The sequence below is a fragment of the Corvus brachyrhynchos genome, unplaced genomic scaffold (genome assembly GCF_000691975.1).
Source record: "Corvus brachyrhynchos isolate BGI_N302 unplaced genomic scaffold, ASM69197v1 scaffold61, whole genome shotgun sequence".
Lineage (NCBI taxonomy): Eukaryota > Metazoa > Chordata > Aves > Passeriformes > Corvidae > Corvus > Corvus brachyrhynchos.
In genome coordinates this window covers 340959-355380 of record NW_008236478.1, presented here as the reverse complement: position 1 = coordinate 355380, position 14422 = coordinate 340959, and the positions used below count along the sequence as shown (strand labels likewise).

At 38.4% G+C, this 14422-nt stretch overlaps 1 protein-coding gene across 3 annotated transcripts in view; it reads left to right on the top strand.

The window, feature by feature from the left end:
* The window catches only part of ZSWIM8 (zinc finger SWIM-type containing 8), a 58770-nt gene that overhangs the window by 18073 nt on the left and 26275 nt on the right, over window positions 1-14422 (top strand). For all 3 annotated transcript variants that reach the window (XM_008643706.2, XM_017725884.1, XM_017725883.1), the window contains exons 2-6: window positions 3303-3456; window positions 4614-4708; window positions 8596-8768; window positions 10484-10591; window positions 13348-13429. In XM_008643706.2, coding sequence (XP_008641928.1) covers window positions 3303-3456; window positions 4614-4708; window positions 8596-8768; window positions 10484-10591; window positions 13348-13429 — 612 coding nt within the window. The remainder of the gene's footprint in view (window positions 1-3302; window positions 3457-4613; window positions 4709-8595; window positions 8769-10483; window positions 10592-13347; window positions 13430-14422) is intronic.

The window sequence follows — 14422 nt, the reverse complement described above, 5'->3', positions numbered from 1 at the left end:
CAGGAATAATTACATCTATTCTAAAGTTTTAGCTATTACAAAATGGCTATAAAAATCAAACCTGTAATTCACATAAAACCATAGCAAAAAGGGCAGGATAGTCCTCATCAAAGCTGCATGTTCTGTGTGGCAGTAAGTAGATGAGGTGTGATTTAGTCAGAATGGTTTAGATATGCTCAATCTTGCATTTTAGGTAGGAGATATAGATTAGACTGCTTCTCAAAATCCCTTCTGGACCTGGGTTTTTCAGTCATTTAACCTGTGAGAATTGTTTCAGGTTGCTTATGCTTTACTTGTGACTATTCTCCCAAGACTTGAAATGTGCTTTTTGTTCTGCTTGGGTCATCATGTCTGCGTCCCGAGAGCAAATAGTGATTCTTGCTAGTTTTGCTCCACAATTTAAAATTATCTTCTCCCTTGGATAGTTTTATCTCAAGAACTTTGACTTTACTGCTGTATAATTTTTTTAAATATTAGATTTGCAATCTTCCTTCCTATACCTATCTTTGCTTTCTCAGCAGAAGCTGTGGTGCTTTCTCCTTTACTTTTTTAGCGACTTCCTTTTTTCTTCCTTGCTAAAAATATTTATTATAGAACCTGAGAGTACCTTTTGTCTGTTTTATTGATAATACCTCTTGACATAAGTGGGTATGAACCTACCTACAAGTAGGTATAAATCCACCAACCCAGGATTTGTGTATCCAGAAATAAACCTTTTGAATAGATTTCTCGTTGTTTAGGACTCAGATGAGAGTATTTGAAGTCTAGTTTAAGCACCAAAGTAGGACTGTCCAGCTCACTTTTCAGGAGGTCTAATGGGAAAAGACTCTCTAATGTTCTGAGTCATATTGCAGGTAAGATTGTCTCACCTTGGCTACATGGGCAACTACCCCCTTGAAACTTAGGGCAGTTTAACTTCTTAATTTTAGCATTTACATGTATGCCAAGGTAGCTATTGCGAATTCACTCATCCTTGAAGTATGATTGACAAATTATTTTCTACTTTTCAGTTATTTTCTGCTATTTTTTCTATGTCTCTTTTTCCTTATAGAAAATTCAGAATTTTAGAATGGTGCATGGTTTTATAAGTAAGATTATTGTTTTTTTCCCCACCAGGTTTTACTTTATTTCACCTTATTCTGAAGATGTTTCAGCTGTGAGCTCTGAGTTATGCCAGATAATTGGCCACCTGTCTTCTGCTGATTACTACTAATGCAGTACAGCTGATGAATCAGTTAATGGGTTCAGTGCAAAGTCAGCCTGTTACCTTACTTCACTGTGTACAGTTATTAAAATCAAGCTGGCTGACTTGTGCTAGACTTGTGCTGGAGCAGATGAGGAGGTCTCATGTTGTAGCATCTCTAATCTCACCTTCATAGCCAGCACCAGATCCTTGTAAAAAGGAATACCATCAAGGCTGCAGGCTTGCAGCTCTCAGAAAAATGTGCATGTCTTTGACTCAGTTCTGAAGTATTTTTTTCAGCCTTTTACCTTTTGTAGAGGTTGTTTAGGTGTTACCTCTTTTCTAGTACTGTGTAATGAGATAACTGAGTAGAGTACCTCTATAGAAGAAATGCATTTTAAACCATGAGAAATACCTCTCCTTTCATCACTCAGAGTAATTTCAAGTATGAAAGTGATTCAATTTGGACTTACTGTGGTATTTACTACTACTGTAGCAGTAGGATTGATATTAATTTGACTATGTTGCACTAATTAAAAACAGTACTAGGGAGTAATTAAAAGTAGTGTATTTTTTAGTGACTTGATAAAAGCTTTACACCTGTTCTGGTTGTCAAAAGTGTAAATGAAATGACTTTTCTGCTAAAAGTTTGTTTATCTGCTAGCTGTAGAGAAAGGGACACATCATTTTCCCTGTGTTGTTCATTTTATAATCTGCTTCTCCCACATTTGTGAATGGGATTATAGCACTGTAAAACAGAGACTAGATCTATAACAGAATAAAAGTCACTGGTGATGGAGAAACAACCCTGATAGTAAAAGGCTGACCCTGGGAGAAGGGAATAGTGGCTAATGAATCTAATTTCACTGCAGTAAAAAAATCATAAATGTGTGTTTTTTCCATATTTATGTAATCCTTTCATTTGTCAGGTCTGCTCAGTACTGGGGGAGATGTTGGCTGCTTTGCTGTGTGCATGCACTTTGAAAGCCCTCTCCTAATCCTATCTTTCCCAGCTGTTGGGACTGGAGGGTGTCTCTAGGCAGAGGGTGAGAAAGTGCTTACTGACATCAGGGCTTAAGTTTTCCTTTGATATGTTACCTGGAGGCCGGTGGAGAGGGAAAGCTGAGGGCCAGATTGATTTACATCCTGGCTTCCAGTGGTGTTTTAGAGGCTGGTGAGGGAGGCAAAGAGACATAACATCGAATATCTGAAACGGAATTAATTAGGGGTTTGGCAACAGGGTTTGGAAGATGGGGGAGCCAAGGCTGCTGTAGTGATGGGTCAGGAGGTGATCTCAGTAAAGCAGGGATGTACTTGCAGATAAGACAAGTCTGTCATTTTGTATAATCTAGGTCAGAGCAAAGCAGAAACTTAAGGGTTTTATAGCCTTAGATATAGATAGATGTTAAGAAATCTTCATCTGCAGTTAAAAATGTAAGAAGTGGAGTTAGTTTGGTACAAAGGTGATGGTTAAATGTATTTATATAAAGCTCTTACTGCCTTCAGTTAGGATCCTCATGAGCTCAGTGTAGTCAGCACTGCACTGACACATGAATTCCCAGTTGCTTCTCTGAAGAATTTAAAGTATAAAGACAGATATCATATGAAAGGTGATGGTGGAGGGAATAAACCAACAAATACTTATTGAAATTAAAACCTTGTAAATAGCTGAATACTGAGTGTTGTCAAAAAAAGTCAACACTAAGGTTCCTGGATAACCGTTCTATTCCTACTTGTGCATATATGTTGTAATAGTTCTTTGTGTAAACTACTGAAATTCACAGGATGTTGCTGCCACATCATAAAATAAATGTGTGAAAAATACTTGATTACCGTAAGTCTTGCTAAGTTTGAGTCTGCTAGGCTGATGCAGCTCTTTTGGCCAAGGACTGGTCTTTTTGGGATGTGTGCCCATGCCCTGAGGGGCTGAAGACAAACATGGAGTTGAGAGACAACTCTTCAGAAGATTTCTGTGCTGACTTTTACTATCCATCAAAAATGGTCTTGAACGTGGTGAGATAAAAGAGAGAGTGGAAGAGCTCCCTGCTTTGACCTCCTTAGCCTCTCACAAGTTTTGTTCTTTGAATGGCTAATTGTCTCTTGTTTCTTATCTTGCTAGATGGGCTGGTGATCCCATTGGTGGAACTCTCTGCAAAACAGGTTGCATTTCACATTCCATTCGAGGTGGTGGAGAAAGTTTATCCTCCAGTGCCTGAGCAGCTGCAACTTCGAATCGCCTTCTGGAGTTTCCCAGAAAATGAGGAAGATATCAGGTAATAAATACTATTTCTCTTTCACTGATGCTTAAGAAAAGGTTCTGTTCATTTGAGGAGAATCGTTGTCCTTTTTATGTCCTATATTTGGTGCTTCTGTGGCTCTCAAGTGCCTTTTGTAGTAATACATGGATCGATTACTGTGTGATATGCTATGATATGGGGTTTTATTCTAGGGTGAGCTGCCTTAAATATGTGCCAGGAAAACCATATAGACGTCTAGGTTCTGTGTATAAAGCATAGCAAAATAAATGCACCCTTCAATTTGCCTAACAGTAGGCTAGCTTGTAGAGTTTTGTCCTTGTGTTAATCTTATGAAGTCATCTTTCCATTTTGAACATGTTGCTGGAGTCAGAGCTTTAACTGGGCTCAGAAATTGCCAAGGGGCACTAGCTCAGTGTGCAGTGCAAGCCCTTTGTTGGTGTAAATAGGAGAACCAGAATTTGCTGAATAAATCAGTGATCAGAGTTGATATAGTCAGATGACTATATTTCTTATGTTTCCACATTAACTATGTGACTACATAGTCAAAGATTTTCTGCTTTTAGATCTATTTCTAAGCTTTGCTGAAGCTTTTATATTATAGGAGGTTTACCCATGTGCTTGTGCATTCAGAATTTTGTTGCAAAGTAGTGATACTACACTCTTTTAGAAAGAATCTTGCTGAAAGTTCTTGGATATGTTTGTCTAAGGTTCAGGTATCAGATGGGGGAGGTAATGTCAGAAGTGCTGATGTAAGATCACCGGTTGGTGAATAGAGCTAGCCAGCTGGTTGTATATGCTCGTTATTCTGATGAACACAGGTGTACAAAAACCTCATGAGTGCATGCAGATAATTAGTCTAGGAGGAGTTTTTATTGTGGCGTTTTGTGTTGAATTATACTGTATATAAAGGCTTAATTTTAGGCGATGAATTAATTTGTATTTCAGAGCCTTAGGTTGAAATTCCTAAAAATGCCGGTGGCTATACACAAACCCAGTTAGCAAGACACTAATGATTTTTGTGGTTGAATTGTAATGTCAAAAGGGTGGGAGAAACCTGGACTTCCTATTCAAGATAGTAAGGATTTTTCAAAAGTCATGTCAGCAAAGAGGATAATCCTGTGAAGTTTCTCAAAACCAGACTGATTCTGACCTGTTCTGGTTATCTCTTGCAGGTTGTACTCGTGCTTGGCGAATGGCAGTGCAGATGAGTTCCAGCGAGGGGAGCAGCTCTTCCGGGTGAGGGCTGTCAAAGACCCTCTCCAGATAGGTAAGAACAGTGCAGTTCCACGTCTCTAGATACTTCAGAGTCCCAAAATCATATCTGCAGTGGGACAGCAGTGCTATGACCATGTCTCAAAACAAGCTTTTCTGGCATCCTAGCTGAAACTCCCTGCCAGATGTATTCTTTGCAATGTCTTGAGCTAAATGCTGCATTTTATTTTGGCCTCAATCAGCTCAGCTGTGAAATGGGCTGAAAGGTCAGAAATGTTCTGAATCTTAATCTGTCCTAGCATTTTGCAAAAACTGTATAGGATATGTTTGTCTTCATAATGCTTAAATTCCTCATTGCTGAAGAGAACTTGAATTTCTACTTGTCTGATCAAATGAATGCCTTGCCTAAAGTGCCTGTATGGCACAGAGGAGGTTTGCAAGGTTTATTCTTGTAGCAAAAGAGTTGTATTAATAGTACAGTATTTTGGCAGACAGAAATCCTTCTTGTTGGACAGTGGGTTTTATAGCTTCTCCTACTGTCTTGTTCTTTTTATGTTTTTTGGCTATAGAAACTAGTCTATACAAAGAATTGGACTCCGGATTTTTCATTAAATCCTTTGAAGCAAAAAAGAATATTGAGATAGCTTTTTCAGTGGCAGCTGTTTGACCAGAAGGCATTATGTGAAATAAATAATAGTATGTCAAGGTCCGTGTCAATCCCATGCAGATTTTTTTTCCTGCAAGTGTAAGCTTCAGAATCAGAATATTATTTGGCATGTGGGAACTGAGCCTGGTTGTAATAAGAAAAATGATAATATAAAAAACTGTATAATGTTAAGGAGGAAATTTAGGAAATTTCCTATATTTTCGTGTGATGAGGGATAGAGACTTATGTGGGTTTGTTTAGTTACTAGAACCAGTAATACTTAACTCTCAGTGATGAGTGAAATTAATAAATTTAGGTAAAGAGCCCTGAGAAAAGGAATAAAAGGGATGTGTACTGTGAAGGTTTGGGGAGAACAAAAAGAAAAGGGGAGAGCCTTTGAGATATGCAAACTGCAAGAGACTGGTGAACTGTTACCCAAAAATAGGATAAAGCTTCTGAAAGGATACTATCTAGTCTGGTGTCTACTGTAATACCAATAGCAGGCATTCTTGGGAATGGAAGTGAGGTGATTCCTCATACATAAGTCAGATTGAGTTAAAATTACCTTGCACAGTGTCAGTGTGTTGTCAGTGAGACCAAATAGTAATTTTGGAATGTCAACATTGATTTGGAAATTTTGCTAAATAGGATTAAACTGACTTTTGAGGGCATTCATAATCTCCCAATGTCATGACTGAAATGCTGAGAGAGGCCTCAAAGGAATCTGGTAAACTTCAGGAAGCCAAATGTTTGAGAGAGAGAAAATGAGTTAAAAAGCAGCTTGCTGAAATTCAGTAATTCCTGGGACTTTTACAGAGGAAAAGAGTAAAATATTTAATAGACAGTAAAAGACTGTGGTCAGCACTTGTTTCAGTAATACATTAAAAAGGGAAGGAAGTGTAAAGCAATGTACAGGAACAAAGGCTGGGAATATTAGGGCAAAACCTGCGCTTGGGGGAGAAGAGTAGGGAAAAAGAGGAGGTGGTGAGAAGTAAACTTCTCAAGTACACATAGAAGCAGCTGTGATTCTTGACAAAGGCTTGTGTGTGGAAGGGAAGGAAGAAACTTTGTTTAAATAGTAAGGTTGCCTTGTCCTTCATAGAGGAACTGTATCTAATGGTGGGATTTTTTTTTTTCCTTGAATAGCAGCTTAGAAGCTGGGCAGCACAGGTAGGGTGAATGTATTTCCAGTTGTCTGCTCCAAATGATTTTAAGGTGGTGTGTAGTTGCACTATTGAGTTTCATACACTGACAAATGGGAACATAAACACAGGAAATGAAGCAGCCCTTGAGCGGGGAATCCTAGAGATCTTTTCCAATCTCAGAGATTCTGTGATTCTTTGATTTTTCCTGGTAAAAGAAACCATTAATTATAATCCAGATTTCTTTCCTCATATAGTTTCCTGTGCCATCCCACAAACAATTGTTCAGTACAGCAAGATTGGTGATGAAAAGAATTAACTGGGCAGTGCTGCTTGAATTAGCATTGTCAGTGTCAGGCATGTTTGTCAATCTACAGATTGATTTGAAGCTTGTAATATATCATGTTAAACTCCTTAAATTTTGTCTCTTTTTGTATGTGTTCTTCCGTCATTGCATTATCAGTTAACTCTCTTCATATACAAAGAAGAATGTCATGGTAGGAGCTTGGTAAGAGCTTATAGCTGGGATCCAGTCTTCTCTAACACCTTTCGTATACTTCTTTTTTGCAGTGAAACAGAATTGCTGCAATTCCAACTTGTGAAATGCCTAATTTGCTTATGTGAAAACCAGAGCATTATTCTGAGATGCTTTTAGTATAACAGAAGGACTAGCTGAACTGTTTGGGTTGTATTATCCAAATGTGAAACAAATGACAACTGTATCTGGTAATAAGCAGTGCAGTAATTTTGTGTGAATGCCTTCTTTTGTTTTGATTCTGTTCCAATTGCTAAAATGGCTGAAGAATTTGGGTGGCATTATGTGTACTAATGAAAATAATCACATCAGGGAGAGGATTTGAATTGTGGTGAACAGGAGAAATAGAAAGGTTAAGCAAGGTAAGAGCAAATTTGTATTGGTATGGGGATTATATTTTGAGAAGGAAATTATGCACATTATTTTAAATGGAATTAATTTAGTAGGTCACGTGCACTCCTGAACACCATCATTTTTATGTTCCCACAATATCATAATAAAAACTTAGTAGTGTGGATTTATAATCTCCTTCCTTGCCCTCATTATGGAGAAACTATCATCTGTCCCAAGCCATGTTTTTTCACTTAAGGTAGACTGTTGGATTGAAGTTTGGTTATGACTTTGATGCCCTTGGTGCTTTCTGTGCTTCATTAAAACTGAATTCCAGATTAGCAGAAAAGTTCCGAGACTGCTACTCATTCCTGTAGAGGATGACTAACTGCTGATAGGCACCTTAAAGACGGGTAGAAGATTCATGCTCCTGGTGGCCTTACCCTGATTATACGTGTCCCTCTGGATGAGTAATATCTCCAGAGGGACATATGCAGAGGAAGCTGCATTATGAGTACAACTCATATGCACTGTACATGAGTTTACGTGAAGCTAAGCCTTGTTAAAGTCCTTTGTCATAATTTATTTGTTTATGATCACTGATTAATGGGGCTGGATTCATTCAAATGTTATTTCATAAATTTCTCCTTTCTATTGATTTTAGTCTAAGCAAGAGGGTTTTTTTTGTCTTCGGAGTTCATGATTTATAAAAAAGTAAAATTAACAAAATTGCTAGAAGGTGCATAATTTATGACAGATGGGTAGTTTCTGAAGCCACAAAGTGGAAGTAAGTGTTCAAGTTAAGTGCTGCCTTCTTTAGTTGACTGTGAAATTGTGAAAATTTATTGACTTGGAAATAATTCCGAACCAGTCACCTAGCCCGTTCTGCACTGTAGCCAGACTTAGCACAGAAGTTATGCCTAAAATGTGTATATATAGTCTAGCTTTGATCCTGTGAACAAAACCTGACACTTTTCAGGGATGACTTTATCCACTTTTGCTTTTCTCTGTTAAATAATAAGAGAAATTAATTAATTGACATATTAAAAGCTGGTATTTTGGAGTCTCTTGTAACATATTATGCTTCTCTGCTAATATTCAGGCATTTTCTTCCCATGGTTGGGAAGAAAAAAGTGCTGGAGATTCTAGATCCATGTCCATCCTTATATGAATGTTGTTGCCAGACATACTGTTTCAGTGTTTAAATGGCTTATATGTGTATTTCTGTGCTGGCTGAATCTTTTTCCCAAATACCCAAAGAGTAACTTTGGACTTTTGAATTTGCACAGGTTTCCATCTGAGTGCCACTGTGGTGCCCCCACAGATGGTGCCTCCCAAGGGCGCGTACAACGTGGCGGTGATGTTTGACCGGTGCCGGATCACGTCGTGCAGCTGCACCTGCGGCGCCGGGGCCAAGTGGTGCGCTCACGTCGTGGCGCTCTGCCTCTTCCGCATCCACAATGTAGGCTCCGGCACAGCTCTGCTCTCCCCTGGGCACCAAGTCTCTCCTCAGTACAGCTCTATGCAGTGCACACTCTCTTTAGGAAATGGTTCTTGGCACTCCTTTTGGTTACAGATTGTGCACATGTGTGCTCACAGTTGCGGTCTACAGGCTGAATTGTCTGAGGCCCTAAACTGCAGACTGTCCTTTGGTAATGTGCAGATTGCTAAGGGTACATACTGAGTGCTTTTTGGCCTCTTCTGTTTCTCATTTAAATGCTAAAATCACTCATTATTTCTTTATCTCTGAAAAGAGTGAAAGGTCACCAATAGTTAGTCTTTTATTAAGTCTTTGCAAGTACAGGATTTGAAAGCTCACTCTTTCTGTTGTTTGCTCAGAGTGCAGAAGGAAAGTAATTTTGAACACTGTTGGCCTTTATGTTTACCAGTTCATTTTAATACTTACTGGGGCAGGTAACTGTGATTTTGGCTTGCAGATTTCAAGCAGTTAAATTTATGTTTTTATTATACTGCTTTTATTCTATGTGGCCTTCTATAGAGCAAAAAGTAGGCATTTTATATCCTAACCAACTTCAGTTGAAAATGTGTAGAATCAAGAGGAATTACACCAGCTGAGGGTTTGGTCTTGCATACAGTTTAATTTCCTCTGCTTTGGGAAGCTGAGAAACACAGAGGATTAAGTTTTGATGATTGAAGGAAACAGAAGATTTTCTGCTGTCACAGAACATTTTACAGCTAACATGCTTATGATCAACTCCAGATTCTTAAATAAGTGCTAATAACCTGATGAAGCTTGTTAGTATTTCACAATGGACAAGTGTAATTGGCTTAAATACATACTCTTGTGAAATAATCAGAATATTGGTCTACTTTCTGTACTTAGGACTGGAGACTTGGCAAAAAAGTGGGTTCTGCTTTGAATTCATAGTTCGAGTTCTAAAAGGTGGATGTGGAGAATGAGGCTAGAAAACGAATTGTCCTGTATATTATTTACACTCAGAAAGTTTGGATGCTGTGTAAGATAAAAATTATTCTTTTGCCTCCAATCCTTTCTCAACCTGAAAAGTGATAGTGAAAGGATTTTTCTATTTGTATAAACTGACTTCTGGCACTAGCAAGTTACAAGCCAAGGTGTACTGCTCTATGTAGACAAGACAATATCTGAAGTATCTTTATTATCAAAGTGCTCTTGACTGTGTACCCATTAAATTTTAAGTAGGACATTTTTGTTATGTGGGTGAAAAAGGTTAAGAAGCTAGTGGTGACTTTTTATAATCTAATTTGTTCTAAGATATGGAAAGAGATTTTAAGACTGAATTAAGAAACTCTAATGAGATAAATGAGATGGTTGTGATTCTGTGAAACATGCCCCCACAGAGCTGGTTGGTTTGCCAGAAGCTTAAGGGATAATGTCCTATTTTAGAGGTTTGTTTGTGAAATCTGTGCCAGTATTTGTGCAATTGCTAGCAACAACAGATCTTAAGCACAGCTGTTAAAGCAGTTTCCTTGAAAAAAACTCTTGAAAACAGTTTTTATAAAGCCTAGACAGCTTATTTGCATCTTATCTGCAGCACACTACATAATTTCAGAGAAAAAAAAATTGGCCATCAAGACCAAGCATGATATGCATCAGCATAGTAAGTGTTTGTGACACTTCATCCATTTGGTGGACACAGCTTCATTAATGGCAGTTTGTGTCTCCTTTTCTTTCTTCAGGCATCTGCAGTGTGCTTACGAGCACCTGTTTCTGAGTCTTTGTCTCGGTTACAAAGAGACCAGTTGCAAAAATTTGCTCAGTACCTAATCAGTGAACTTCCACAACAGGTAAGTGGGGACCATCATCTGACTGATGACTTGTTAAATTCAGTTATCTTTATTCTGGGTCAATTTATATGATGTCTTTTGTTGCAAGATAACCAGTTATCCCTATTCATTTGTGAGCTGCTGGGAAGGCATTCAGTTCTTGCTCTTTTCAGGTTTGTTCTTCTATTATTCAACAATTGTCTATTGCCAAGTAAAAGATTTGAAGTGTCTTAAAAGGAGAAAGAAGAGTGGTGGCTATTCATGTCAGCATGAATATATGCTGAACTCGTGAAAGATCAAACACAGTAAATAAGTGCATGATTGTTGAAAACTTAGGTCAGCCCAAATCAGCTTGTTTCTTTTTTGTGTGTTTGGTTAGCTAAGTGGATAGAACTACCCAGGTAAAGTATTGTATGTGCCTTAAGTGGGCACTTTCTAATGCACCTAACTGGTAGCCTTTGGACTTCCCCCAGTGTAGCTCCTTGGGGATTCATAAGAATCATTTAAGGTAATAGACATGACATTTTTTTAGTCAAAGTCTGCTCTTATTCCTTAAATATCTATGTTGTTGAAGGTCAGGTCATTTATATCATCTGCCTAAAGTGTTTGCACAAAATACACAAGAATACCTAAGTGATTGTGAAATGACTGCTTTAAAAATACAAGTGCTTGGCAACTCTTTTATGCTGGTTCAGCTAAAGGAGATTAAGAAAAACTGACCTGCATGGGTATCTGTCAAATTTCAGCAGTGCATTTGTAATGCACTCCTCTTAAATAGGAGTTAGATTACTGGCAGCATGTGCCTAAAATTCATATTACAGTGCTTCGCTTGGGACACTAAGATATTTTATTGCTAAAATGTCCTCTAAATTTCCTACAGAAATACTAATCTTCTTATGAGGGGAACTAGAGGAATTCTACAAAATGAAAGTGATATAAAAATACTGCTTTGTTGTTGCTGAGAGGTGAGCACCAGTAGTGTGTGCTTCTTGCTGCATTACATAACAGGCAAAGCTTTTTTCTCTCCTCAGACTGAGCTTTATGGCACAGTCTGGTACTTAGTAGGGGAGAGCTTTGAAAGGTCAGTAGTGGTGGTAGTTGTTTCCTGAATGGCATGTGAGTTGTTTGCTTTCAGATATTCTGTGTCTGCTCCTTTCTGCAGGGTTTATTTCTCCTTTGGTCACGTGTACCGTCTGTGCACCAGGAACATGTTTTGACAGATAATCTGATGATTGCTGCCCAACAGAAAAGTTTAGGGTTTATTGGGAGATATGTCTTAATCTATGTTGTGTAATTTTTTTGAAATAGGCAAGTCACACCCCAAACTCTTTCAACAGTCTTATTCCTGGTCTTCAAGATTTCTGGGTGGAGATAGATACTCTAATTCCTTGGGACCCCATATTTTGACTACATGATGTAGAATTAGAGCAGGCTGTATGCATGATTCTATTTTATCTCTATTTTCAGTTTGTGAATGACAGGGTACAGTAAATATAATGCTGGATTACTTTCAAGTGTAAGGGGATGATGGTCTATAGCAATGCAGTTAGATGTTTTTCAGAAACTCTGTAGGAAGTGTTTTCTATATTTATGAAAATGATGCAAAAGCAGCTGGAATTCGTTACCTAGTTCTTTGCCCAAGAGCTATTTCCCAAAATGAAGACAGTACTCCTATTCCAATTAAACACGAATATCTTAGCAAAAAAAGCCTGAAGGAGAGTCACCGCAGGTCTCTGGTACTTTACTTCAACCTTAAGGTGTGACCCTGCCAAGACCTGTGACTTTTCTTAAAATATGTAGTAGTAGAAAAAAGGTACAAAATAGCCTAGTGCTGAATTTGTTTCTTCAGGTGATTGAAATGCAAAATATCCTTCTGAATCATTTTTTTCTTCCATCTGTTTGAGATGTATCTGTATTATTTGCAAATATAGGTGTCCTGAATGTGCCTTGCTTTACAGTAAGAGTGCTCTTTTGCTTCAGCTGTTGTACAGAGAGAGGTGAAGAATATCAGACATTCTGTTGCAAGTCATTTAAATCCTAATTATGTGGATTAACAATTTGCCTGTTCTGTGCATACTAAAGGCTAAATGGATCCACACTTTCAGCCCAGACTTAGTCTGGGGAAAAACTCTATCTACTGTGCAGTTTTCTTTCAAAAATAGTGCGTTAAGGATATATCTACATAGGATTTTACAGTTGAGCGTGAACCTTCTCTGCTTATGCTCTGAGCTGGTCCAGAAGATATGATTAGTTTAGTGCTGAAATTGCATTCATTTACTACTGAATCCCTTTGCTAACTGGATGGTAAATAATTTAAAGTCTGCCCCCAAAATTATGTGTAGATGTATTTTATAATTGGTCTCTTGCACCCATTTGCTTGGGCTTTAGAGAAATGATTTAGGAACAAGAAGTAAAGATCTTTCAAAGTGCAGGAAAATCGTGACCTTGACAGCAGTGACTTCCCTGACTCTCAAAATTAGTTGCAGTATCACTCTCTGTGGGCTTCTATTCCTCAATAAATGAGAAGGGAGCTAATAAACTGATGCTTTTGTTTACTTAGGGTGTGACTGCAGAAAGTGAGCCGTGCGTGGGCTGTGAGAGCAGAGGTGTGACAGCTTGTGGCCATTGTGTGATCTTTAGCACCCTCTGTCGTCCTTCTGAAAACGTAGCTCTGTGTATTCTGTACTGAAATTACCAGTGTTTCAGTCACGATCTTTTGCTGGGTATAGCAGGATAAGAAATACTGTGTATATTGAAAGTTTGCTTCATGTTTTCAGATTCTTCCAACAGCTCAGCGTTTGCTGGACGAGTTATTATCTTCTCAGTCTACTGCCATCAACACAGTGTGTGGAGCCCCAGGTAATTTTAATGTATCTTTTTTCAGTAATCTGTATCACAGATAGGAAGAGGATGTATTTCCATAGCTTCAGATTTCTTAACCTGTAGCATGGATTGCAGATAGAAATCAAGGAAAAGGGATGAGTATTGGCACTTAGGTGTATATATGGCAATAGGCACCTCAGAGTGCTTGCAGAAGAAGGGAGCATCAGTCACTTTCTAACAAAGTGTTTTTCTTTTTAATTTGGTATTAAATATAGACTGCTGGAAATGTTGATTGAAGGGGACCTCTCCCAAGTTCCTGCTTAAAACAGGACTATTGGTAACACTAGATTGGGTTAGCTGTGACTTGGGGTAGCTTACCTAAGTGTTGGTTACCAAAGATGTTAGAGCATTCCTATTTTAATACTCCATTACCCTTCTGGTCAAGAAGAAGCTGCTAGTTTAGTGTTGTCAGTGTTGAAGATAATGTTATGGTAGCATTTTAAGATAATTCTGAATAGGGTGTTCAATAATGGGTGAAATAACTTGGGTAGCACTACCTGTGTACTCCTTATTAACTCTGTGGTTGGGCACATAGAGTAAAATATCTCTCCTCAGACTGAGCTTTATGGCACAGTCTGGTACTTAGTAGGGGAGAGCTTTGAAAGGTCAGTAGTGGTGGTAGTTGTTTCCTGAATGGCATGTGAGTTGTTTGCTTTCAGATATTCTGTGTCTGCTCCTTTCTGCAGGGTTTATTTCTCCTTTGGTCACGTGTACCGTCTGTGCACCAGGAACATGTTTTGACAGATAATCTGATGATTGCTGCCCAACAGAAAAGTTTAGGGTTTATTGGGAGATATGTCTTAATCTATGTTGTGTAATTTTTTTGAAATAGGCAAGTCACACCCCAAACTCTTTCAACAGTCTTATTCCTGGTCTTCAAGATTTCTGGGTGGAGATAGATACTCTAATTCCTTGGGACCCCATATTTTGACTACATGATGTAGAATTAGAGCAGGCTGTATGCATGAT